General features: G+C 41.9%; 3 protein-coding genes across 5 annotated transcripts; all 3 read right to left on the bottom strand.

The window, feature by feature from the left end:
- Positions 1–5,020: 5,020 nt before the first annotated feature.
- Positions 5,021–7,853, bottom strand: h2ac1 (H2A clustered histone 1). 2 transcript variants are annotated; one of them, XM_012957069.2, is made up of 2 exons: positions 7,746–7,853; positions 5,021–5,593 (listed from the first exon to the last, which is right to left on the bottom strand). In XM_012957069.2, the coding sequence occupies exon 2, from the start codon at positions 5,579–5,581 to the stop codon at positions 5,165–5,167; it is 417 nt and encodes a 138-aa protein (XP_012812523.1). In that variant the 5' UTR covers positions 5,582–5,593; positions 7,746–7,853; the 3' UTR covers positions 5,021–5,164. The 2 variants fall into 2 exon arrangements, with proteins under 2 accessions (XP_012812523.1, NP_001025500.1); NM_001030329.2 differs by lacking the exon at positions 7,746–7,853 and having other exon boundaries at positions 5,021–5,586.
- A 3,149-nt stretch (positions 7,854–11,002) lies between these two features.
- nit2 (nitrilase family member 2) lies at positions 11,003–22,107 on the bottom strand. Its single transcript, NM_001016633.2, is given in 10 exon segments — positions 11,003–12,044; positions 14,057–14,112; positions 14,259–14,357; positions 14,726–14,804; positions 15,514–15,588; positions 16,515–16,608; positions 16,998–17,086; positions 17,919–18,039; positions 18,984–19,102; positions 22,069–22,107. Coding segments are annotated over 10 exon segments (849 nt in total). The 5' UTR covers positions 22,094–22,107; the 3' UTR covers positions 11,003–11,952.
- Positions 22,108–23,625: 1,518 nt separating this feature from the next.
- h2ac17 (H2A clustered histone 17) lies at positions 23,626–25,448 on the bottom strand. Of its 2 annotated transcripts, none has more exons than XM_012956363.3 (2): positions 25,304–25,382; positions 23,626–24,193 (listed from the first exon to the last, which is right to left on the bottom strand). In XM_012956363.3, the coding sequence occupies exons 1-2, from the start codon at positions 25,343–25,345 to the stop codon at positions 23,765–23,767; spliced, it is 471 nt and encodes a 156-aa protein (XP_012811817.1). In that variant the 5' UTR covers positions 25,346–25,382; the 3' UTR covers positions 23,626–23,764.
- Between the last annotated feature and the right edge of the window lie 2,255 nt (positions 25,449–27,703).

Below are 27,703 nucleotides of genomic sequence, written 5' to 3'. Positions count from 1 at the left end.
AGATTTAGTCCTGTTTTTTCTCCCACACTCGCAGGCCATGGTTCCACATTGCAGGGTACAGGTGCATTTATTTCTAAATAAATACATGAGTGATTGATGCCACAAACCGTGCCCATTGGCAGTCCTGTACTGTAATTCTGATGAGATGATTGGCCGGTTCAGTTTAGTGTTTCCAACACCTAACATTACAATGACCAGTTATTGTAATAAACAACCGAGTAACAGGATTTGCACAGAAAGTGACATGGTTGTTTATTTAAGCTGTTAAAGGGAACCTAAACCTTCCATAAGTGATAATAGGGCAATGTTTTTGTGTATAGTTAGGAGCCTTGAAACAAACAGTTGAGGACCACTGCATTACATGGAAATATGTTACAGCACTGCCAGACACTGGGCACCATAGATTACATGCCCAACTTATATCCATAGGACCAAGATGTCTGTAAGATACAACTGTTTCTCTATGGTAAGCGTACAGCCACCTTAGGCCTGGGCTGGCCCACAGGTCTATCTGCTCTTCCCTCTCAGCCACTAATACTGTCAGACTGAAAGGACCAGCACATGAGCGACTACTGCATGTTGTATTAGTAGTTCCTTCCAGAACAAACAGGGGGATAGGAGAAGCAATGAGAGAAAGATAAGAGCACAGAAGGGGAGAAGACAAGGAAAAATAAGGAGGTTTAGGTTGGAGTGCATATAGATAGTGTGGTTGGACATGCAATATATAGAGAGAAAAAGAAATCATAGCCGACTTGAAAATGAGAGCAAGAACTAGTAACTGCCATATAACTGTCTATGAAGATTCTCATTCATCCAGGTCATGATATACAGTATCTAGTAGAATTAAGTCTAAAACAACTGGACTGTTCTGAGTTTTTCTTGAAAACGTTTCACCACTCATCCGAGTGGCTTCTTCAGTTCAAATGACTGGTAGGGAATTCCCCGGTATTTAAACTCTTGATGGTAGTAGAGTCACAGACATCCAATCACAATGGTTCCATTGAACTTGTTCAGTTAGGTGTTAGCTGAAACTGACAGGTGTAAGAAGGTATGATCCAATCACAATGGTACCAAGATTCTCATTGATGAAGGTGTTAATCCTTCAAAGTACATGACTGGAAGTGTGAACTGTTGTGAAACTGCCGGGGTAAGGATGTCAACGCGCGTTGACATCCTTACCCCGGCAGTTTCACAACAGTTCACACTTCCAGTCATGTACTTTGAAGGATTAACACCTTCATCAATGAGAATCTTGGTACCATTGTGATTGGATCATACCTTCTTACACCTGTCAGTTTCAGCTAACACCTAACTGAACAAGTTCAATGGAACCATTGTGATTGGATGTCTGTGACTCTACTACCATCAAGAGTTTAAATACCGGGGAATTCCCTACCAGTCATTTGAACTGAAGAAGCCACTCGGATGAGTGGTGAAACGTTTTCAAGAAAAACTCAGAACAGTCCAGTTGTTTTAGACTTAATTCTACTAGATACTGTATATCATGACCTGGATGAATGAGAATCTTCATAGACATATTGCTACTCAATTTGGGGAGAATACCCTAAAATTGGTACGGGAATATGAGAGGACGGCCAGAAAACTTGCGGATTACAGAAACCATCTTCGTTTTAACCTACGATGCCGATATCAGGGAATCACACCATGCAGCCTACGTCTGGGTTCTTCGGTTAAAGGTCACAGGGCCAAGGTGATCCTTCAGAAAGCCCAGAAACAACTGTTAAATGAACGGGTGAGGCAGACTAACTTCTCAATTGAGGTCCTGGTTCATAAATTTGATAATGCAAAACAGAGACTGACAGCAAAACTACCGGTGCTGACGTTGCAAAGAGTGGTTGAATTCACAGAGCGGGCGCAACTTGCACAACATGCCAAGGGCAAGGAGAGGCAAATAAACAAATTCACCAGTTTATTATCACGTACCAACAACACCCAGCGAACAGACAAATCAACAGGGAGGAAGGAAGATGAAAACAAGACATGCCAGAACATCAAGGATCTGTGGGTAAAGAATTTATCAGACAGGGAACTCACAGAACCAGAGAAGGATGTCTTAGCCAAGGGACTGAACTTTGCAGTGGCCCCACGGTATGTACCAGTGGTAGACTTCATCACAGCCACAGAATCATCCATCCACAACAATAAGATACCAGTGGATGAGGCTGAAAACATCCGGTTAAAAGTATCAGCAGCCCTAGCTAATGCTAAAGCTCCCCCTTCCAATCTAAGTCTGCAAGAGAGGAGGGCTCTGACATCACTTGCCAAGGACTCAAGTGTCACCATCCTGCCAGCAGATAAAGGAAGGTGTACAGTGGTACTGAATACATCAGACTACCATGCCAAAGTGTCCACACTGCTCAACGATTCAGACACATATGAGCAACTCAAGAGAGATCCAACAAGCAACTACAAGAAGAAGGTTATAGACTGCTTGCAGCACCTTGAGAAGGAAAAGGTCATCAGTCCAGCTTTGTACCGTCGCCTTTACCCAGGCGAAGCCACTCCATGCCTATATGGACTCCCAAAAATACACAAAGAAGGAGCCCCTTTGAGGCCAATTGTCAGCAGCATTAACTGTGTGACTTATAACATTGCTAAATACGTGGCCAACATCTTAGCCCCCTTAGTTGGAAACACAGTACACCACATTCAGAACTCCATGGACTTTGTCAAAAAAGTGAAGGAGTTAAAGCTGGAGATCGATGATACAATGGTGTCCTATGACGTAACATCTCTGTTCACATGCATACCCACTGCCGAGGCAATTGATACAGTGAGGAAACGGCTGAAACAAGACACCACCCTCAGCAGCAGAACAAAGCTGACCCCAGAACAAGTTTGTTCCTTACTGGACCTATGTCTCAATACCACTTACTTCAAGCACAAGGACGTTTTCTATAGACAAAAACATGGCTGTGCCATGGGTTCGCCTGTGTCTCCAATTGTAGCGAACCTTTACATGGAAGAAGTGGAAAAGAAAGCCCTGGACACCTTCAAGGGAACAACACCAAGTCATTGGTTCAGATATGTGGATGACACCTGGGTCAAAATTAAAGAACGCGAGGTTCCAGCCTTCACCAAACACAAACTCGGTGGACAAAAACATCACGTTCACAAGGGAAGATGTGAAAGACAGCAAACTGGCTTTTTTGGACTGTGCTATAGTTATCAAAGAGGGGAGGGACCTGGATATTGAAGTATACAGGAAACCCACCCACACAGACCAGTACTTGCTGTTTGATTCCCACCACCCTTTGGAACATAAACTGGGTGTAATTAGGACTCTACATCATCGGGCTGAAACTGTGGCATCCAATGCAGAGGCCAAGGAGAAAGAATATAAACATCTAAAAGGAGCTCTGAAAACTTGTGGGTACCCAGACTGGGCCTTCATCAAAACCAAATCAAAGACCAACAGAAAGACCAGACCTACAAACAGAAGGGAGGAACACAGCAGGCGAAACAACATAGTCATTCCATATGTTGCTGGAACATCAGAAAAACTTAGGAGAATTTTCAACAAACATCGCATTCCTGTGTTTTTCAAACCCAGCAACACCCTGAGACAGAAGCTGGTGCACCCGAAAGACCCAACACCCAAGCACATGAAAAGTAATGTGGTCTATGCTGTCCAGTGTAGTGAAGAGTGCTCAGACTTATACATTGGGGAGACAAAACAACCTCTCTGTAAGAGAATGGCCCAACATAGGCGGGCAAACTCCTCAGGACAAGACTCAGCGGTCTATCTACACCTCAAAGAAAAAGGTCACTCTTTTGAGGACAGTAACGTGCATATTTTGGACCGAGAGGACAGATGGTTTGAAAGAGGTGTGAAAGAGGCCATTTATGCCAACCTGGAAAAACCATCCCTGAACAGAGGAGGGGGCCTGAGACACCGCTTGTCACCAACATACAATGGCGCGTTGACATCCTTACCCCGGCAGTTTCACAACAGTTCACACTTCCAGTCATGTACTTTGAAGGATTAACACCTTCATCAATGAGAATCTTGGTACCATTGTGATTGGATCATACCTTCTTACACCTGTCAGTTTCAGCTAACACCTAACTGAACAAGTTCAATGGAACCATTGTGATTGGATGTCTGTGACTCTACTACCATCAAGAGTTTAAATACCGGGGAATTCCCTACCAGTCATTTGAACTGAAGAAGCCACTCGGATGAGTGGTGAAACGTTTTCAAGAAAAACTCAGAACAGTCCAGTTGTTTTAGACTTAATTCTACTAGATACTGCCATATAACTGCAAGAAGGAGGAAAGGTCTCTGGAGAACAAGGGAGAAAGGGCAATGAAAAGCAAAGCAGGGTATAGGCAGCTCGAGATTCACAAAAGGTGGGAAAGAGAGGGTTAATCAAAAGGCAAGAGATGTCAATAAGAACAGACTGTACAGATCAGTCCTACATTCCCAACAAACACATTCTGTATGAACCTGCCACTGTGCATGGGATATTGCACTGAGGGTTTCCCCAAACTGTTGCTATAATAGCAGGATGCACAGAATTGTCAAGAATCCAACCAATTGTACATTGCCAGCTTAGTTTAGCTGTTGGGTCCAGTTAAGGTGGCCATACATGGGCTGATAAAGCCACTGATGGACCAAATTGGCAACTTATCCGAATGGGCCTACTGACCAATTTCTGGCAGGTTTGATTTTCCCCATTGGATGGAGGGGCCGGATCTCCAGGTTGATGCATTCCTTGACCAAACAGCCTATATAACAGCAATTATGCCTCAAGGTGGGCATATCCAAGAGAGATCTGCTCATTTGACAGCTTCCCCAAAGGAGCAGATCTTTCAATGCATAGCCACCTTTAATACCACTGCCCCATCACCATACAGGAACATTCAGCCAGTAAGATATCCTTATAAAATGGTGCTAGTGATGGTACTTGGCCAGTTCTATACCAGAATTTGCCAGAAGCAATTCAGCCTGTACCAGCATGGGTGCTTTGACTGCCAGGACTGCACTGGCACAGAGTTGGAAGTAAAGCCAAAATCTCTTTATTTGAAAACTATGTATAATATACACACACCACATAAGTATTTACATCATTAACTCAAGTTAGATGAATAAGTTACAAATATTAAAATGTTTAAGTGAACATAAAATGTGTTAAATCCTTTAAAACTCCTGAGATTCAGCAACTTTAGGTTCCTGAGAGGCAGAGCCTTTGGAAGTTTTCTTTGGCAGCAGGGCAGATTGGATGTTGGGCAGGACTCCTCCATCAGCGATGGTGACGCCATCAAACAGCTTGGCCAGTTCATCATCATTCCTCACTGCCAGCTGGATGTGCCTTGGCAAGATCCTGGATTTCTTGTTGTCCCTGGCAGCATTTCCTGCCAATTCCAACACCTCAGCGCACAGGTACTCCAGAGTGGCGGCCAGGTAGATGGCAGATCCAGAACCAATTCTCTCAGCGTAGTTTCCCTTCCTCAGTAGCCTGTGGATACGGCCGACCGGGAACTGTAAACCTGCCTTGGCTGATCTGGAGGACTTGCCACTAGCAGCCTTCTGCACCTTCTTGCCACGGCCAGACATTCTGTTCAGTATCTGTGAGGGAGTAATAGGAAGGAATACATTTAAAAAAATATAAAAACATACAAACACGATATTAAACACAATATACATGGGCCTTCTTCAGGATTGACTGCCCTGCCAGGTACTATGCCCATCAACCTCACCATAGAGCCATCTTGCACATTTTCTGTGGTTCCTCTAGGTAGGGCTAATGGGGTGTGCTACAAACTGGTTGTGCACTTTGACCTTCAGCCGCAGGAAGTAGTGTGGGAAGCAAAAGGCAGAGCTCTGCCCATTAATTGGCTGATGGGGCCTAACATGTATGTGTGCCCTTGGTTTGTTTGTGTGCACTGTGAATCCTATGATCCTAGGTGGGGGGGGCCTAAATTTTTAAATGGCAATTTTCAAATTAGGATTATCCCATGGCACATGGCTAAAAAATAAATAAAGTATAATTACTAAAATTGTTTAGATAAGCAGCATTTTATATAGGAGCCATTTTATTTTGTATAATTTGAGAGAGACCTACATTGTTCAGGGTATAGTTCACCTTTAATTATGGTAGCTAAGGCTGATGCCACACGTGGCGTTTTTACGCTGCGTATTTTCTAATTCTCTCGGCGGCTGAAAAACGCCTGATATCATCATCCATAGAAATAGCTTGAAAAGACGCGCAGCAAACCACACAAAGCAGAAATACGCTAGAAAACGCCTAAGCACGGATTTTTCAAGCGTTGGCTGAAATACGCCAGTACTTGCAAAGCAAGCTATTCCTATGGATACGCAAAGGCAGCTGCCAGACCTAGCGGAAATACGCGGCGTTTTTTGCTATTTCACACTATTAGCACCATGGCAACGGGATTTGCTTACGTCACCAGTACTAGGCTGAAAAACGCCATGTGTGGCTTGTGCGGCGTTTTTAGGCTGAGAAAAAACGCAGCGTAAAAACGCCACGTGTGGCATCAGCCTAAGATTACACCGTTCTGTTTACACAGGTGTTGAATCTATTATAGGTTATGTTTGGAACCTTGGTTTTCCTGGTAAGAAGTCTCCTTAATTTGAAGCCCCATTCTCTAAATTCTCCTTTAAAGCCTAATCCCCTATTTATGGACACACACACCCCTCACTGGAACAGGATTATAATAAAATGAAGTACCCTATGTTGAAAGATTTGAAGTTATTAGCAATTACCTTGGAGTTCCAGGACCTGTACAAAACACGTGCAGAGACCTTTATATGGTCATAGATCTCCTAGGTGACTTATAATACCCTTATGTTTTACAGTAGGTGGTACATTAATTATAAGGCAGAGACAGACAGACCTGTTGCAGGCTTCCCACACTTACATCATCCCAAAAGTAAAAGCTAAACCCCATTAAATGCAGCCTTACAGCAATCAGCCAGAGTCAGGGGCCTCAGGGCCCCTGTGATCCAGTCACCTAAACACCGTAAGTGCTTAAATGGGTAGTTCACATTTAATATAACTTAGCATGTTATATAATGGCCAATTTCCATTTTATAGCTTTCAAATTATAGGTCTTCCCCCCCCCCCCCCCCCAATTCTTCCCAGCCATCAAGTGGGGATCAGAGACATCCTATTTAGGCCCTCAGCAACCAGATAGCTTCTGAAATTGTAAACTGGAGAGCTGCTGGACAAGGCAAATAATTAAAAAACCACAAATTTAAAAAAAAAAAAAAATATATATATATATATATATAAATTTTAATTATGGCAAATAATCCCTTTAATCCTTTGAGTGTGTGCTCCTTTAAAGCCAGACATGTAAAAGGCAAGGGAAGAAAAGCACATTGCAACACACAAACAAGTGTAGCCTGCACCATGTATCAGAAACAGGTTTATGATTTATACATTTTCCACCCAACTCACTCCAACTTTCATTACAGGTTATCAGACTGTGCAGATTCTGCTAGATGAGGGGGGGGGGCTTGTGTAAGCCATAGTCCTTATATTGGCACAGGGGAGGGAGAGCTTGGCCTCTATGTCATTTAAAAGACCACTGTGCAATAATCATAGTATAGATTGGCTCATTCATAGCTCCTTAGCACAGTAGTTTTCTCTGCAGTACCCATAGGAGGGGCAATATGAGGCAAGGCCAATTAAGACTCCAGCCCAGCACATAAGTTACACAAGAAACCCCAGCAGCATTATAGCAAATGTACTTACCCTGCTCTAGCCTCTGCTCTTCAATAACCAACCTGCACTCAGAGAGCAGACAAGAGGCAGCCACCTGAGCTTTTATACCTGCACTGCTGCTACCTGCAAACACTTGGCCCCACCCGAAACAGCCAATCAATACTCATACATTGCACTGGTGTAGTAAGCCCAAAGCAGCCAATCAGAGTTTTCATAAGTCTAAGTATTTAATCACATGTCATTTTTGATTGGCTTCCCTCCTGCCTATGTGAGTGCATTGACTGTGAGTTGTACATATATAGACATGGCAGGCACTCATATGGCTATAGAAGCACAATATCTATTTATATAGGCACAGCCTACCTTTATTGATACAGACACAGCAGGGACCCCCAATAAAAATCCTTATAAGAGGAGTAGTTTTGTTTGGAGAGGCTACCAATAGAGGGTTTCGATTGGAGAACTTATACAGTATAAGAATATTTAGCAGTTGTTTTTTCCATATGTTCATTACTGAACCTCAATATTTATAAAAGCATTGCAGGTTTTTCAATATTTTTACATGTCGCAACAGGGACCACAATACTAATATGTGCATGGCAAGCACACCCATTTTCTGCATTACCTGGACCCCCCATATTTGTTTATGTACAATACCCACGCAGCAATATTTATTAAGGCAAGTGAGGACCCCCACCCTGCCAACTGTGATACAGTACAGAAAGGAACACTGATGTTTAGTAGCAGTATCCCACCAGTACTTAGATTTCCAAGTAGCTACCTTCAAACTGCCCCCAAATTTTTATCATTGGCATTATCTGATCTCTGCATTGGCACAGGGGCCCAGGCACAGCTGATTCCTTGCAAGCACTATCCAGATAAGGGCACCCCCAAACAGTGTTGGACTGGCCCACAGGGATTCCAGGGAAACTCGCAGTGGGCCCTCCTGCTTCTAGCCATTTGGCCTAAATCATGGTCATTCCTTATAATTCTATGGGAACAAAGAGACTAAATACATAGAAGAATAGATTATAGAATGTAAAGATATAAAAACTAGGAATATATAGAGACTGAGTAAGAAGTGGATGAAAAATAGTTTGGAGAGTGGGCCCATGGATTTTCGTATTCAAACGAAAAGAATTTTTGTCACATTTGCGATCATCAAAAATGATCGGATTTCGTGATTCGGATTCATACATTAGTGAATCGACCCCTTAATATGATGTATTATAGAGAGTAATATTCTGAGACAATTTGCAATTGGTCTTCTTTTTCTTATTTGTAGTTTTTTAGTTATTTTAGTAGTTTGGAGTTTCAGCAGCTATCTTTTTGCAAGGGTCTAAATTATTTTAACGACCATGGAACAGTTTGAATGAGATCATGTTATATGTGTTTTCTCTCTTCTAATAACATGACCGGTCAGCTGGCCGGTTACAGTGTAGAGATCTGCAAGCCAAGAGCCACAGGATAGCTGTAAATGTTAGAATGGTTATGAAACAAGAAGCTCAAGGGGGCCTGTATCATGGGTGTACCATATGCACAGATACTATAGACCAAAAAAACTGGAAAAAAATTAAGTTTCTGCTTAGGGGCACCTTGGAGAAATTATATTGTTCAGTTCACAGCATGGGGAAGCAATCTGAATGCCATTTAGGATCAAATTTGAAGGTCAATGCCTGTTGGTTGTTGTAGATATTACTGAATAAGCCCAGCTGTTGGGCCCACTGATACACAAAGATCACCTTGATGTTGACCAAATGATGGACCACAAGTAAGAGCTTTATTCCAAATGATCTAAAACAGTGCTGTCCAACTGGCGGCCCGCGGGCCGCATGCGGCCCGCAACCCCCCTCTGTGTGGCCCCCCACCTGTCTGGCTGCTTTGATGGCTTACTCTTGTGTAAGCTTTAAATGGTATCAGTACTGTGATTAACTGCCCCCCCTGCATGGTTCTCACCTCAGATTCAGGCTGTAATCCCCCTGTATTGTTTAAACATGTAATCCCCTGTGTTGTTCACACCTTTTAATCTCTGCATTGTTCACCCCCTGCAGTGTTTACACCTCAGGCTCAGGCTGTAATCACCCACATTGTTCAACTGTTCACACCTCAGGAGCAGTAGAAACCCACAAATAATCCCTGCACACTACAAAAAGAACATACACTGAGGTGGTACTTCAATTAAAAAGTTTTTTAATATATAGTTATTGTGCAGACTGTAGGAGCAGTGCCAGCATTGTGTCACTGTAGGCTGCCTGTGTGTGCCATACAGTATGGCACACACAGGCAGGGTAGGGAAGGCTGAGTATGGCGCACACACAGGCAGAGTAGGGCAGGCAGAGTATGGCACACACAGGCCAAGTTTGGCACAAACCAGCCAAGAATGGCACACACAGTGAAAGTATGGCACACGCAGGCAGGGTAGGGAAGGCAGAGTATGGCACACACAGGCAGGGTAGGGCAGGCAGAGTATGGCACACACAGGCCAAGTATGGCACAAACCAGCCAAGAATGGCACACCCAGTGAAAGTATGGCACGCAGGCAGGGTAGGGCAGGCAGAGTATGGCATACACAGGCAGGGTAGGGAAGGCAGAGTATGGCACACACAAAGGCAGGGTAGGGTAGGCAGAGTATGGCACTCAGGCAGGGTAGGGTAGGCAGAGTATGGCAGGTTTTTGCTGTACTACAACCATTAATATGGGTATGGTCATGTGATAACATGGGTGTGGTTTCAAGTGGGTGCAGTTTCAAAAAGGGGAGTGGTCAAAACTGGCTTCCATTATCGGCCCTCCACCAAGTAGGTCGGAAAAATTCCGGCCCTCGGTACAACAGAAGTTGGACAGCACTGATCTAAAATAAATAAACTCTGGGGTGCAGCATTGGCTTCCAAAATGATGGTCAGGCTCCACTTGGTGGGTCACAGGAGTGGATGAGGGATCTTCCACCCTTATTAGAGAAACATTTGGAGTTAAATGAAACCATCCAAGATGCACCAAGAACTAGGGTAGAGCAGAGTGACTGTCCATTCTATAGAGTTGTACCAAATCCATCATTTGTGGAATTCAGAAATAGCCTCCAATACTGAACCACATAAAAACCCTAATTTGTAAATGTAAACAAAATTTCAAAAATGCATTGGCCAAAAAGTGCAGTGCCATTATGGGTTTGGATTAGATTGACCAGGTACTCAAGATCCAAATTGCGGGATTTGGTCAAATTCTGAAACTAATGACCACTCGTGACATTGGACCACAATATGGGCTTGAAAGTACTGATCTAAACAAAATAATTTACATTAAAACTTGTTTTATTATACAACAAATCCATTTTTTCTACACCACAAACATTTTTTTGACAAACACTTTAATCTGTAAATGGCCGACGAGTGACTGGCAGACCAAGATGCTGCTGACTACAATTCCAATCACCCGGATAGATTCTAGGAACTGTACTTACATTACTGGACTATAATGGGTTGGATTTTGAAAGATGTACTTGCCCACACCTGTTCTATACAGTATGGACAACAACCTGAGTTACCCTACCCAGTATTGCTAAACTACAACTCTCAGAATTATTTAGTCTCTGCTTCAATGTCATTTTTAGTTTAAACATTCCAGTTTCTGTACAATATATAAACTGTAACTTATAAGTGTTTGAGCCCTTCCCATACCTACAACCACAACTTCCTATGTGGTCTGTGAGCACTGTTACGGGTTGTAGGTGGGCTAGGCGCTTAACTTGCCATAAATAAATCCCAGAACTTCCCATGAGGTTCATAAGCACTAGCCTGGACTGCAGGAAGTGGGTTTGAACCAGAACTTCCCATGAGGTTCATGAGCACTAGCCTGGACTGCAGGAAGTGGGTTTGAACCAGAACTTCCCATGAGGTTCATGAGCACTAGCCTGGACTGCAGGAAGTGGGCTTGAACCTGAAATTCCCATGAGCACTGGTATGGGTTTCAGGAAGTGGGCTTGGTACATATATTTATAGCTTCCCATACATTAACTTCTGATGAGGTTCATGAACACTACTCTGGGCTGCAGGAAATAAGACAGACACATACCACCATAACTTGCCAAGTTTCATGAGCACTGGTATGGGTTGCAAGAAGTGGGCTTGGCATATATAACCATAACTTTCAATGGGGTTTGTGAGTATTGGTCAGGTTATAAAATCATGACATTTAGAAGAATAATTATTTTTTTCTTTAAAAAAAAAAAAAAAGAAAAAAGTCTTTAGTTCTTCTTTTCTTCTACACTGTAAAGATCGTGGCGGCGCTGCCTACGAATAGGTATTTGCTCCCGGATCTCAGCAAGATACTCCAAATCTGTTAGAGCCAATGGAAAGCAGAAAGCATTCTAGTGTTATTGTGTCCAACAAACATTATACACACACAACAGCCTTACTGGATCTATACCAGGGGCAGGCAACTTCTAGCACACAGGCAGGGGTCATATATTTTCACTAATAGAACCAATATGGCAATGGAAATGCTGTCATTAACCTGAGTTAGGCTCATGGCTCACTGGGAGATTAGTCCCTCGCAGTTACAGGCAATGGCCCGCGGGAAGACTAGTCACTCAGGGTTAATACTACTATGGGCGACTAATCTCTCCAAAATGCCTTTTCAGGTTAATAATGTGAATCACCCCGTGGGAAGGCAGATGCGTTGCTTCGTTTTCTGAAGTCACGCAAAGTAGCTGACATTTAACCGCGGGCAACCAATCTCCCCAAGGGCTACCAGCCTTAATCTTGGCTACTGCAGGCAACTAATCTCCCCAAAATGCCTTACCACTGGCAATAAATTGAATTGCTAGTGGGAAGGCATACACGACACTTTGTTTTTCTGGGTGAATAATCTCCCCACAGGCCATTGCCCTTAGCAAGGGCACAAACAGTTATCTTAGCTTGATTGTCTCATGCCTTTCATTTGCAACTAAAGGGAATAATATACTGTTGGCTTCACTGGTTCTTGATGAAAATGACGACATGTGTGGGTGTTTATGTGCTTGTGATAAACAATGGGGATTCAAGACTCCATTATCAAACATAATCTGTTAAATTTTGCATGTATGTAAATACTATGTGGAAATGTTTGCACTATTAATAAAATATATTTTAATATAAGAGATAAATCGCCCTTGGCTGTTAAATATAAGGCCAGTGCCACATGGGGCTGATTCTTGGTGTGAAGCTCCACCCTCTGTCTACCATGAAGTTCCACCCCCTTTTCTTTGCTGAGCTCTCCTTCTCTCTTTGACTCTGAAGATGATCGAAGAGGTGTCTACTGCACATGTCTGATTGATTTCCATTGGAGCAGAGCTAGCAAGCATGCACGCTAGACACCTCTCCAGCCATCTTCACAGTTAGAGAGAGAAGCTCAGCAAAGAAAAGGCGGTGGAGCTTTACACTTGATTTGGAAGTAGCCAAGAGACCTGAAGTTGAGCTGCTTGTGGTACAGAATATGCATGGGAATGAGTGCAGAGAAAAAGATATGTTATTCTGGGAGCTGTATAGAGTATTTTAGGGGTTTTTATGTTTGGAAGTATTTCCAAACTAACCTCCACACATCAAGAATGGGACAACTGCTCTGAAGTAGTTTGTTATCTGTTTAAACTGCAAGGCATTTCATTGCTCCTCTAGATACCCATGAAAGACCAGCCTGAAGGTAAATTAAGATATTTGGGGTATACATTAATTTCCCCTCTTAGATATTTTTGGAACTATAGCTGTGTTACCAATACACTAAAGCTGTCCTATATTTGTATCCTTGTCATGAGCCAAGGGTAGTGTTGATCAAAGGCTTGTATACAAATAGACACAATTCACTGTCAATTTATAAGTCTAATGTAAAACAGTAATCATATCTCGAAATTTCCTAATGAAAAAAATGTAATTTGCTGTTCAATAGCAAGGAACAAGGTGACACAACCTATTTAATTGTATTAAACCTGGAACAATGATTTTTTTTTTACCTATTTCCTGAAATTCATCCAGCCTATGATTAAGTACCCTGAGAGGTACGAAACGCGTAAGGCTTCATAGCATGTATGTGTATTACTAAATAAAGTACCTTTGTTTTTACCTTAAATATGAGCTTTATGCCACTTCCGGAGTGGCATTTCCGGAGTGCCTGCCTGTCTTGTTTATCTGCTTCCTATATGGCTCCCCTATGCTGAGGGTCTGGGGCATGAGCACCTGGACCAAACCTGTACTACGGGGAAAGCTTCCTTTCTACTACTATGGCTTTGAGCAATAATTTTTTATGTGTTCCTATTTCCTGAAAGTTAACATAATCTAAGATATCTAGATGAAGTAGGATATGAAAGGACTCCATACCAATGTCAGCAGAAATGACTGTTTCCTCTGAACCAGCTTTTGCAATGACTTCGCCCCTGCAATAAAAAAAATGTCTAATGAACATTGTATTCCTTTTGCACAAAAATGATTATTCTCCTGGAACTACAATGTCTACTTCTAAAAGTAGAAATAGGCACATTCACAAGGCACAGTATGCAGATCTATGAAAGACTTTGCTCACCAAGGGCTGACTATTGTGCTGTGGCCCCAAGCCACATAGGATGCCTTCTCATCCCTGGCAGGAGATGCAGTTGCCACATATACTTGGTTGTCCAGAGCTCTGAAGAGAGAAAGGAGATTTTTTTACATATTACAGTGAGCTATATAGCAAGTTATAGGGCAGGCCGAAAAAGAACCTGTGAGTTTTTTTCTGTGGTTTGGGCAGGTTTCAACAGACAATGTCAGTCTGCCTGATAGGCCCCTCCCCTTTGGACACACTTACACAAACCCCATTTGGTGACATCATTATATCATTCTCTCCTATCTATGGTACTACCAAGCCAGGTTAGGTGCAGGTTAATAATGCAGGGGATTTCTGGAACTCAGGTCGGTGAGAAGTGCATTAGGCTGGGTGCACACATCACTACTCTACAGTTTACTTTACAAAACACAGCAGCAGAAACGGGAAAAGGGTTCAGTCCTACCAACCGTGCTCTTTGTAGAAGTTCCCAGTGAGCTGGCCCAGTTGTCATGTTAAACGCACCAGGATAAACCAGCAGCTGACAGCCTGTATTAAAGAAACCACAGCCTGGCATTAAGAACACTCCACATACGTAAAAGTGCAATTGAATAACATATTACTGGATATGAAGATTTTGAAACAATTCAGTTGTATAGTTTGCAGCACTATGTAACAGCATCTAACCATGTATAGAGCAAGAAGCAATCCAGGAATAGGTAGTCTGAACTATTAGTGCATTGTTGATGTAGTTTAGAGTTGCCACTTACTTTGTGGTTTCCCTTTCATTCAAGACTATCAGGGTAATTTATAACAGAAAGCACAATTGTGTTTGTGCAATTTCCCCCTCAGTCAGTTGTGTCTAAAACCCGCTGAAAGCCCTTTCTTCTGCCTCCTACTCCTATTCTACATGAGTTCTACTGTACCATCTGACCCAGGGGAGCTACCGCCAACTCCGGACCAGGCAGTAGCTCCAGGGTAAACTCGGCGCCCTGATTCAATAGGCACAGTGCACCTGAATATAAAAAAGCAGTTGCACATGTCACTCTCACACGGAACGCTAACAGGACTTAAAAGCAACAGCACAAAATTGCGCCGGGAGCAACTCCCCCTGGTGAGCACAACAATGCTGGAATTTTGGGGAAAAACACTGCATTGTTGGAAAAAAAACACGCCAATTGCTCTCAAAGTTGCACTTTGCTCACTGCAGTAGTGATCGGAATTGACTTCTTATATCTTATATGGTCATTTGTCTCACCTTTCTTGGAGTATAGTTGGGCAAGCTCAGCAAATCGAATGTCATAACAGATTCCCACTCCAACTTTACAGTAAGCTGTTTCAACCAAACACATAAAACAAATACAGTTAGCTATAAATACATTTTATTGAATTTAACAAAAGAAATTATGTCATTTTTTCCTAAAGAAAGTAAACAAAGTTGTGTTTCTACAAGGAAAAATGTACAAACATACTTTAATTAGAGCTAATGGACAAATAGGACTTCTGCATCTGTTAGTAATCCTATTGGGCAGTGTTGGGCAGCTAATGTGAAACAGTTATACTGCCTACAGATAAACCTAGCAGAGATGTAGGTAGAATTAAGAGCTTTATAGCTTGTGCTACAGTTATAGTGCTGATGATTATATAGTGCTAATGATGTCCACTAGAGATAACTATCCAGAAGAATCTTCAGACCTTCTGGAGAATTTTTCTAGTGCACTATAAACTCAGCAGTTAAAGGAAAAGGAAAGGCATTTTGGCATTTTATTGCCAACAGATTAGCCACAAAAATGCAAGATAGAATGCTATATTAAATCTGTATGAAGCTTTACCATACCTGAATAAACAGCCCTAAAAGCTCTGTCTGTTTAAGATAGCAGCTACCATTTTAGCTTGGGCTCACTAGCTTCCATACTGCACATCACACAACTGTACAAATGAGCTGTTATATTTACAAATATGATGGACTAGCCCTTCCCCCATATAGATTTTCTCCTTTCTAATCAACAAGCTGAAGAACCTGTCCTCACTTCCCCTAAGAAGGAAAGTCATTGGAGCAAAATGAGAAAACAGAATTGTGACAATCAGGTTTGTAAATGCAAGCTGACCCTAACTCTATCATCCCCTACATTATGGCATAAACCCTATCCCTCCTATGCATTTTTACCCCAATTTACTTCTACAATGTGCTTTGCATTATACTCATACATACATACACACCCACAATCATTTAGAGCGCCCGTTTTGATGTGTACCTACGTGTTTCAAAGACAGAGAAGCTGTCTCCAGGGCTTAGTGTTTCAGATTCCTGGAAACGTATTTTCCCAGGAACATCAATATCAAATAGATGGATCTGTGGGGGAAGAAAACAGAAAATGGAAAGAAAAAAACTTTTGTCAGGATTATTGAGAGGGCATTACAAATACTTGTGCTAAAGGGCACATCCACTTTACCCCAGTTTAAACTAAAGGACTGGAGCTATGAGCTATAGCTGAAGTCTGGAGCTTGCACAGAACTAATCTAAAATTAAGCATTCATTAACTCTCTTTAGTCAGCACATTAACTGAGTGGCACATTTGGTTTTAGTTGTCCTTTAAGTGCTATACTAAATGGATGGTGACAGTAACATGTCCATGAAATTCAACCCAAAGGAAATCTGAGCTGCTTTGGGGTCCTAAAAGTATTGTTTATTATTAATCAAAGGGCTGTAAATGTTTCAAAATATTACCAAAGTGTCATTACCTTCCTGTGTTTAACTAGTAAGGTTCCATCAGGTCCAAATACAGCACATGTGTTATATAACTTCCCAGAATCTTCTTCAGGGATTGAACCTATATAAGGAATAGAGTCAAAAGCGCTTCATTTAAATGGGTGGTTCACCTTTGCGATAACTTTTAGTATTTCAAAAAATACTACTAATAGAAAGACCGATTCTAAGCAACTTTTCAATTGGTTTTAACTATTTATTTGCTATCGTTTTTGAATTATTTGCCTTCTTCCAACTCTTTGCAGTTTTTACCCCAGCAGCCAAAAACTATTGCTCTGTGAGGCTATAATTTTTTTTATTATTGTTACTTTCTTTTCTATTCAGGCCCTCTCCTAATTATATAACGGTCTGTCATCCAAACCACTCCTTGATTGCTAAGGTAACTTGGAGCCTAGCATCCAAATAACTGCTGAAACTCCAGACTGGAGAGCTCCTGAATTTAAAAATAACAAATGAAGACCAATTGCAAATTATCTCAGATTATTACTCTCTACATCATTCTAAAAGTTAACTGCAGAAAGGATCCCAGGACAGACCAAGACAGACAGACATCCAGATACAAAAGTCAGGGATTTGCCCTGGGAAAGCTACATAACTTTAAGTTAAACTGGGCAATATTTATAAACAGGATTCTTGTTCCAATGTGTTTCTATCTAGTGTATCAATCAGCAATTTAAAGCTAAAATATTGTTAAAGCTAAAACATTTTCCTGCTTTTATCCAGAGCTGTTATTTATAGGAGTAGGCATATCCATAATAATTGTCGAAGATGAGACATCCCTGGCAGACTACAACAACAGCTGCATATTTTAAAGCCTGGGAAGGCAGGACATTACACACCATCTCTGTCCCACCCAAAACACTAACTTTCCAGTCGAATTCAGCACCCTCTCTAACCTCCAATGAGATAGATTCCACATTCCTTGGCTACTTGTGACAGACGCTCAGTGGATTCCCCAGGGATCTTCTCAGCATATTCAGGGAAATACTTTGTGCCATAAGGTGAATTAAAACACTCCTGCAATACATAAATATAACATAAAATTCACTTTGTAGAGCCAAGCATGTATCCTCTTTAGTAATGAAGAACTGATTTCTGGCAATGGTATGTAATAACCTGAACACTAATAGTATGAACTCCTTCCAGAGAAAATAGTAAAAGAAAAAAAGATATGGGAGTAGCACTTTAGGAAACCCTTGAGAACTACTAATAGGCCGGGGACATGACTGTGTGCCTTACTCTCACATAGGCAACACATATTTTGGAAGGGATATGTACCCAGCGAATCACATAATGAGCATAAGTATAAACTGCATTCAGAATGCACTTGGCATGCATTAACTTGATGACATATTCATACTGACATGCTTTATATGGAGCCAGATCCCTTTACAAGCAAGGTTGGCAACAACTGAAGCATATGTGCAAGTGCAGGTTCTTGCTGCTTCCTTTGCCTAAATAATAAGCTCTCCTGTTAGGGTGAAGACATATAGAGATACTAGTAGCAGCTACTTCTTGTGGCTACTAAAATAGACAATGTTGATCATTTACTGAGAACTGTCTCTACGTGTGTTTTAGCAGAGGCAATTCTCAGTATTGTCTATGGCTGGTTATTTTCTGGAGTTTAGCAGCAGTGAAAAAGTAGCTGCTGCTACTACTAGCTCTGTGTGTCTTCGCCCTTATAATGTGTCAAAGCAGTGGCCATATTTCGCAGGGAAAGCTGCCGTGGGGGTCTTCCAGAAAGCCTTTCAGGAACTGTCAGTGCTTTATGAAGTTGTGGTCAAACACTGTGGGTAGGCCGGACTGGCAAATGTCAGGGGGGCTGCTGTAAGATGCCATAGACAGTCACTATTTATTGGGCTGGTGGGGGGCTTTTTAGGCCTTTTTGTATGTGAAATTCCAGGGCCTATTCAAAATCTCAGTCTGGAATTGACTGTAGGTCTCCAAGGCTTGATACTGACCGGCAGTGCAACAATCTGAGCCCCTTTTTGTGCAGCCTCTTTAATTAGCTTGCAGGCTCTGTTGAGGTTTTCCGATTTCACAGGAGACACAAGGAACTGGACCAAGGAGAGTCGGAATTCTGCAGAGGCACAACACAGGTCAGAGAAGGAAAACTGTCAGCATGCAAGGCAGAAGAACACTGTGACATATAATTATTATTGGACACTTCAGGTCATTTACTACCAGACTTTTTCCACTGCAGAAAAGCAAAGGGACATTTTGTAATAGCACTGAGCTGCTCAAAGCCAACTGCTGATTGTTTGGTTTGGGTTTCAGCCAGTGACAGCCACACAAAGGTCTAATTGCACCAATTGCAACTGCTCACACTAAATGTCCATATAAAATGCTACATCTAATTGACATCATGACAGCGTCATGACAGCACTGAATATGCTTTATTGTATGTAAATGAATCTGTAAAGGCAAGCACATCTAGAGGCACCCCATATATATATACCCTCTCTAAAACACATTGTGGAGACCTGTCCTTATGTCACACTGCGTTTGCATGCGGCATGGCACCCTGATTGTTAAAACAACCCTTATGATGGGGTATTGGATAGTAATATAATAAGGGCAATGACACACTGAGCTACTTGTTGTGGCTACAAAATGGACAATACTGATAACTGTCTCTATGTGTGTTTTAGCCACGATAAGTAGCTGACCACAAGTAGCTCCGTGTGTCCATGTGTGACATATATAAAGACAATTATCAGTAAATGATCAGCATTGTCTATTTTAGTAGTTGTGACGAGTAGCTGCTACTAGAAGTTTGTTAGACTTCAAAAGCCAAAGCAACGCGCAGGCCTTTCCACTGGCGACTCCAGTTGTTGCTGAGGGAAAGGCATTTCAGAGCAGTTAATCACCCATGATAGCAGCAATCTATCCCGGGCGACTAAACCGCTCCATGGGACAGCAAGCCTGTACCTAGTATTTAATAGGTTGTATGAGGACAGCTTGCACTAAACCAGTGGTAAAGTTGAGTTTATTCTAGCCAAATCAAGCTGGTTGCTAGGGGTAACTTCACTGGGGCAATTTTGCTCCGTGTAAGTTAATGAGTTGCAAATAACTCTGCCTCCAGCAATACACCCATGTGCTGTCATTTTTTAGACAGATCCAGTTGCCTGTTATTTTAGAACTTTAGCCCAAAACCTCACATCGCTATCCAAAACAGTTTCTGTATAATCCTCTGGTCATAGTTCAAAATACAAACCAAAGTACAGATGAAGGTTAATCTTTAGTAGACTTCCTCTAGCCATGCCTAAACTACTGAATTCCTGTCTAGTACCCAAGGGAAATATTTAATAGGCTGTGGGGGGACAGTGCTGCCCTTTGTGCCATAGGTAAAGTTTATTGTAGCCAAAGCAAGTTACCTGGTTTCCTCACAGTAACATTAAACATAAATATTAGTATATATGGCTAGTAAGGTAAACTGACTGTTGGGTGACCAGAGACATTGTGAGATATGTGTCTGAAGTGTAACTTTGAGCAAGTCTATACTCTTAAACTAACTGATTCCATTTCCCTCTGTCTTGGTTGTACCCACAAATATTACGATCAAACTTAAATGTCACATTTTATTGCGTGTTGCATGTTCAAGCACAACATACTCTGTTTGTATGTTCTTGGTGCATGTTCAGGTTACAGCAGTTATGACTGGAAATGCTTTAAATGAAATGAACCTTTCTTTTGCTGCATTGGGTTTTAGCAGTAAAGTGCAGTGGTCAAGGGCCTGAACTACGCGGGAGATTCTGATTAGATTTTGTGGGTGAGGTTTTATTAGGCCCACAAAATCTCATCATGCTTCAATGTAAGATTTTGAAGGACCCTACAAAATCTAATCCCACTGCTGTAATGCAAGTTGCATCAAAGTCAGATGGTGAGTTTTGTCCCAGCACCTACATCCAACAGCCAAAGTATTTTTAAGGAGAAGGAAAAGTCTTTCGGTCTCCATCCGTTTTTATTGTGTTGGATGCAGACGCAGCATGTGGTGTTCCCTTCCCACAGGCGCCACATCGGATGGAAAAGCTTCCATGTAGTACATACATACGATTTTTCTATCAGTCCCATTCTTTTTTAATCTATGCAACTACATCTGAAATTGTGGGATGCATTCTGTGAATCCGACACCAGGCTACAAAATCTTCTAAGGGTTGCCAATCACCCAAGCTAGACATATATATGTTTAAGACTGAAACGGTCTTGTAGGTGCAAATCAAAATGCACTTTATATGCATTCAGTATGTATTAACTGAACTGAATTAAAGCACATGTGTACACAGGCTAAAGACCACATACACTGGCATTTCTAGACCCTTTCAAGAATACTCTGCCCACGGTCACAGGCGCAGTATAAATATGCACGGCTGCAGCAGCCGCAGGTTCAGCGCTTGTGTTGCGACTGCATCTGGACACAGCACTTTGCCATTATTCAGAAAGGCCATATATTTAGCGCACATCAGAGCTGAGCGGAACAATTAAAGTGCAGGGCCCCAGGCACAGATCTAAAGCCACACAGACATAAGGCACTGGCTGAACCCGCTCTCACATTGCACTACAACTCCCAGCATGCTGTCCACAGATGTTGATTTGTTTTATAGTTCCACGATTCAGGGGTCACAGAGGCTTGCTATTCCAGCCCTCTATTATAGAGCACTGAAGGTCAATTTGTTTTCAAATTACAAAAACCTCACAATTCATTTGGGTAACTGGAAAGTCAGTGGTTTTCCTTAGCAATGTGGGGCCCATAAAGGGTTTGCCAGGGGATTTCGCTGCAGAACAAATATAATAATCAGGGCAGCGCTGATAATAAATGCTTCAGCCTACAGTGAGTCTGATTATGCCTTGTTACATTCGTATAATTCAGACTAACACAAGCGCAAACTTTTGCAACTGTAGAAACTTGAGCAAAGGAGTCCCAAAGAGCCAAGCAGCTATTCCCTGTCATTCAGTTGCCTTTCCGTGCAGCACACACTAGAACTCTATCATTCCCCTTCTGTTCTTTCCCCGATTACATTAGAGCGCCGATATGACCCCACTTACTTGCCATACTCCTGCCTGCTTGCATACTGTCACCTAACAGCACTGCCCAGCTCTGTCCTACCATATACACGCAGGGAAGCTTGTCATTGCCCCACCCCCAGCAAAGGATTCTGGGGAGTGTAGTTTTAATTTCGGTTTCGACGCTGCCGCAGAGCTCAGTTAAATACATTGCAGCGTTAGGCAAACTAGCTTCTGACAACTAGTGTTGCATGATGTCACTTTTGGCTTATTGGTTTCTGGGAATTATTCCAGTTACAGGTATGGGATGCTTTATCTGGAAACCCGTTATCCAGAAAGCACCGAATTATGGGAAGGTCATCTTCTATTGAGTCCATTTTAAGCAAATAAACCTTTTTAAAAGTGATTTCCTTTTCTTTGTAATAAAACACCTTGTATTGAGGGTGGCCAAGCCGCATGCATCCATTTTGGTGAGTTTATTTAATGTTCCAATGATTTTTAGCAGGCGTGAGTCATAGTGATCCAAATTATGGAAAGACCCCTTATAACAAAAAACCTAGGTCCCAAGCATTTCATATATTACATTCTATACCTGTATTTTTTTTTTTTTGAGTGATCCCTGAAGGCTGGCGAGCTTTCTCTGGTAGATAGCTGTGCTGAGCAGAGAGAAGTCATTTTCCATATCTCAATATGGAGACAGCTTTCCAGATGTTTAAGACAATCACTTGTATGAAACAATGAAATAAAAATACAAAGAGCAGGGACCTGTAGCTTTATGTGGGATATGAACAAATCCAAGCTTTGTTATATAAAAACACAAGTAACCCAAGTCTTTAATGAACACAAGGTTTTGAAAAAGGTCATTGAAGGGGATGAGGAGAGGAACATAGAATGCAACATATACAGAACTCCCTTCCCTGTACTCAGTCAGTGGGTGCTTACTGAGGGTTCCTGGGAAAACCATAATACTTGGATCAGATTCCTCCGATGTCCTTAGCTGCCTCTATTTCAGCAGTAATATCTTAGTAACCAATTTATAGTTATTCATGGCAGGCTATGTACATACTGTACCTTAATGACCGCAGCGCATGGGATGATTTGTGCTCCCCACATGCAAAGCTTCTGAAAATACTGTTCCTTGACCCAGATGGGAATTTAAATAAAAAAAAAAGTGAATAACTATTTGAAAATGCCAGAGCGAAAAGCACTTTCCCCACAGACCACAAGTGCTTCATTATCCCAAGTCCTTTATAACAATTGGATTACAGTTTATAGTTGACCTTGACCAAAAACCATCTACAGATGCCCCCCCACAGAAATCTCCAGCAATCACATCACTTGTACCAATGACCTTATTTTGCTCAAATGCAACAATTTCATTGACTCCAGGAGTTGTAGTGCAGCAACAACTTTGCAGCATCCTTGAAGTGTGCAGATTTTGCAGGGCTAGAAGGAGATATTACATTTTTTGCCATCTGTTAGATGCTGAAGATTGCGGGACATTGACAACATTTAACAGCAGAGCTTATTGCACCTGAAAGCAGAACCACATACATCCCACTTACAATAGAGCGTAATAATTGCAGCAGAGGCACGTTGTATAACAAGATAAAACCATTTTAATTCTCAACATTTAAAAATAGAGAAACAGATATTTAGTGCACGTTATAATTTAAGTAGCATTTAAACAGACATGAGAAATATACCCAAATTAACCCTCTAGATCAGTTCTTGGGCCTTAAAACTCTTGGGATTCAACTGCTTTAGGTTCTTGTGAAGACGAGCCTTTGACAGTTTTCTTTGGCAGCAGGGCAGATTGGATGTTGGGCAGGACTCCTCCATCAGCGATGGTGACTCCATCAAACAGCTTGGCCAGTTCATCATCATTCCTCACTGCCAGCTGGATGTGCCTTGGCAAGATCCTGGATTTCTTGTTGTCCCTGGCAGCATTTCCTGCCAATTCCAACACCTCAGCGCACAGGTACTCCAGAGTGGCGGCCAGGTAGATGGCAGATCCAGAACCAATTCTCTCAGCGTAGTTTCCCTTCCTCAGTAGCCTGTGGATACGGCCGACCGGGAACTGCAAACCTGCCTTGGCTGATCTGGAGGACTTGCCACTAGCAGCCTTCTGCACCTTCTTGCCACGGCCAGACATGTTGAAAAGATTCTGAAACAGCAGCATTAAGACAGACATTGTCAGGTTGTGCAGGAGGCATTGCAAATATAATAGCTTGTCAAGGAAGTGTTCTAAAGTTTAGATTGCAAGCCCAAATAAAAGTTGCTAAATTCATATTTTGAGAGGAGTTAGAAGTCAGTGTAGAAGAGGGAATTCTTAGTCTACAGAATAACAGAATATAGAATGATATAGCATATTGTTGGATCCTGAGACACGGCCACATATGTAATAAAAAGGCACAAAGTTTGCCCTGGTGCAGAAACCCATAGCAACCAGCTGTTTGTTATTGAACAGATTGCGTTAGATAAAAGGTGCAAAATGTTTGCTTTGGGTCCTTTGATCACATTCAAATTAAATATCCAAGTTATTTGTAAGTAAATACTGTCAAGTAGTTGTGAGTTTATTTTATATAGTGGCTTTGACATGTGAAACAGACACCAGCTGATCAGACATCTGCAATATTGTTTAAGTACCAAAACAATAAACCAGTACAGATTAATATTTAATTTAAAACAACTTTCCATCAAAAAATAAAATAAAAAAAAAAAACCCCATAGCCTGTGGCAAGCAACACACATTTCTGTAGTTAATGATGTGCAGTAACAGCAGCATCTCCAGGCACCATAAGATCATGCAGTGCTTTGTAGGCCAGATAAGCAATTAACTCCAGGGCACATTAGAGGACTACAGACCAAACCCCACAGACATTGTTCTTGTGGCTTATATGTACACACTGCCAGATGATCAGCTTACTAGCAACAGGCCAAGACATTTACTAGAATTTGTTATGTTTCCAGCCTGAGCTCACTTACATTCCCCTATGTAATACAGAGCTTTTTTTAAATTATACTACAGGCAGCTCTTGTGAATACAGTAGAAAGCTATTTCTGACATTATAGGTCTTTTGATGCAAAGAAAACTAGTATCTATGTATAGCCAGGAGCCCAGAAACTTGGACAGGCCTAAGTTAGTGACCTGTTTTAATACACAGTTAAAGTGAAGGCAAACATCAACTTGCTGTAGAGCCAATAATACTAATTTACAGTATAACAAGTGTGAACTAACCTAACATTTTCTATCGAAACAATCCCAGCTACTCACCGCAAGATTTGCAAACAAATTGTCAAATGTGGTACCAAGCATCTAAGTGATCAGCCTATAGCACATCTTATTATATTACATAAGAGACTTTAGACTAACCCTTACAGCCCAACCAAACACCCACTTACTTGTTGCCTTTACACAGTGAATAACCACAAGTCTGTACCCAAAATGCTCTGTCTCCTGCCTTTTATACACATCCAATTGGAGCGCCTACCTGTAAATGGCTGCAGCTGATCTTTCCTGATCTCTAAAGCCGATGTGAACCTACCTGTGATTAACAATTAACTAAACAGCTGCAGTTTTACCCTGGAGTAATAAGGCAAAGCAGCTCAGTAATTAGCTTTAATTGGTCAACTGCTAAGATTAATACAAGATAAATTCAGATTCATTGCTATGGCTAAATAATTTCAAATATCCATCATTAGGGGACCAGCAGAAAGAATGGGCCAAACATGTGGCTACAGATATGCCAGTGTAGTCACTGTATGGTACATTTCCCATGAGCACATTTTAATCAAGGGGATGTTGGAAGCAGTAAGGGGAGGGGGGTTAAAAAGACTCAGGGGTGCCAAATAGGTAGGTACCCCCCAGTCATCCTAGTTGTTTATTTCCGACCCCAGGGCAGGGCTAGATGTATAGAGGGCCCAAAAGGCCCTAGTTAATGAGCAATTTCAATATAACTTAATAAAATAGGTCAATTTACCAATGTTTTGGGGCCCTAAATTAAATTTGCTCTGGGGCCCAGTAACATCTAATTATGCCACTGACTCTGACATTGGGTACATCCTTCTAAGCAGCACACTACTATATTCTGCCACTCAGGGACTTTCTCTGCACCTCCTTGGGTGAGCACATGTATAGTGCAGAACTTCTTCACAATTTCTGTGCTGCCCAATTTCAGATGCCCAACTTCAATAGGCTCGGGACCAACTGACATTCCTTTTAGAGCTTGTAGATTGTAAGCTCTTTTGGGCAGGTGGCTCTCTGCTGTTTGGCTGCCAAACATCAAACCCACAGATTTTATTACTCTCTCTGGTCCTGGTCAGACTAGGGCCCTTTGGCCCCCTCCAACCCAGGCCGGTTCCCTCCCACTGGTAACTGGCATTTATGGGTGTTTTAACCACCACCAAAGCAATTGTCAAAGTACCCTAAGTGCTGTTATACTGTACTGCTAGTATAGGATATAGTTACTACAGTTCTCCCTAAGAGCAATATAGTTGTAAAATCACCATCTGAGCCTTAAAGGGGTAGTTTACCTTAGAATTAAGTTTTCTTTTATTAGGCAAAAATTTATTTTTGGGGTTTACATGTCCTTTAAGTTAACATTTATTATGATTTAGGCAGTGATATTATTAGTCCCCTGCCATCCCACCGGCAAAAATGTAAGTCGCCGGTGGGATGGCACACGCGGTGGCGCAATTTTGCGCAAATCGCTGAAAAAGCCTCGTGAGGCAACTTCGGCGATATGCGCGAAATCGCGCCGCCGCGTGTGCCATCCCACCGGCAAGGGGAAGGCAATTTGGGGAGATTAGTCGCCCGCGAACAGGGAGTTTTGTCGCGGGCGACTAATCTCCCCGTGTGCCAGAGCCCTTAGGGTCCAATTTAACCTAGCAATCAGGCAGTGGTTTGAGAGAGATAGACAGAAATATGAAAAGGAGAGGGCCTAATTAGAAAGATAAGTAATAAAAGGTAACAATATCAATACAATCGCGGCCTCACAGAGGAACAGTTTTTGGCTGCCGGGGTCAGTGACCCCCATTTCAAAGCTGAAAAGAGTCAGAAGAGAAAGGCAAATAATTCAAAGACTTTAAAAAATAAGACCAGTTGAAAAGTGGAAATAATGACATTTGCAGTCAGTGTTGTTTATAGAAAAGAGACAGAGCCCACACTCTAGATTAACAAAAACAATCATTTTATTTCAAAAATGGCTACTTGCTGTTTGCCGTACCCTCCACATTGGGTGGGGGGGAGAAATTGAGAATATCTTTAAACCGGTGATGTTGCTGAAAGCAACCAATCGGCAATTAGATCTGAACGGTGACGTCACAGTCAAAAGCAAAGATCTGATTGGTTATTATAGGCAACATCACTGATGATTTTTGTCTCCAGTGTGAATAAATACACTGCTTTGTGTGATGTTTGCTTTGGTCTTTGGTGCCTGGATGTATTCTTTATCCACCTAGATAGAATGACTTCCCCCCCCCGCCCGCCACTTAGAAATGAACACAAGCGATTTGCAGAAGATCAGAGGAATCTTTATTTACAACAGGAATTAAAAACAACAAAAACTAGTTTACATTAACCTTCTGGGAAACAGAAATTGTTACTGAAGTCCAAACATAGTTGAAAAGTTTTTAGCACATACAGACTTTTCCTGGGCGCCAATTACTATGGGAC

The sequence above is a fragment of the Xenopus tropicalis genome, chromosome 2, assembly GCF_000004195.4.
Source record: "Xenopus tropicalis strain Nigerian chromosome 2, UCB_Xtro_10.0, whole genome shotgun sequence".
Taxonomy (NCBI): domain Eukaryota; kingdom Metazoa; phylum Chordata; class Amphibia; order Anura; family Pipidae; genus Xenopus; species Xenopus tropicalis.
The sequence above is the reverse complement of the archived record's forward strand: the minus strand, read 5'-3'. Positions and strand labels throughout refer to the sequence as shown.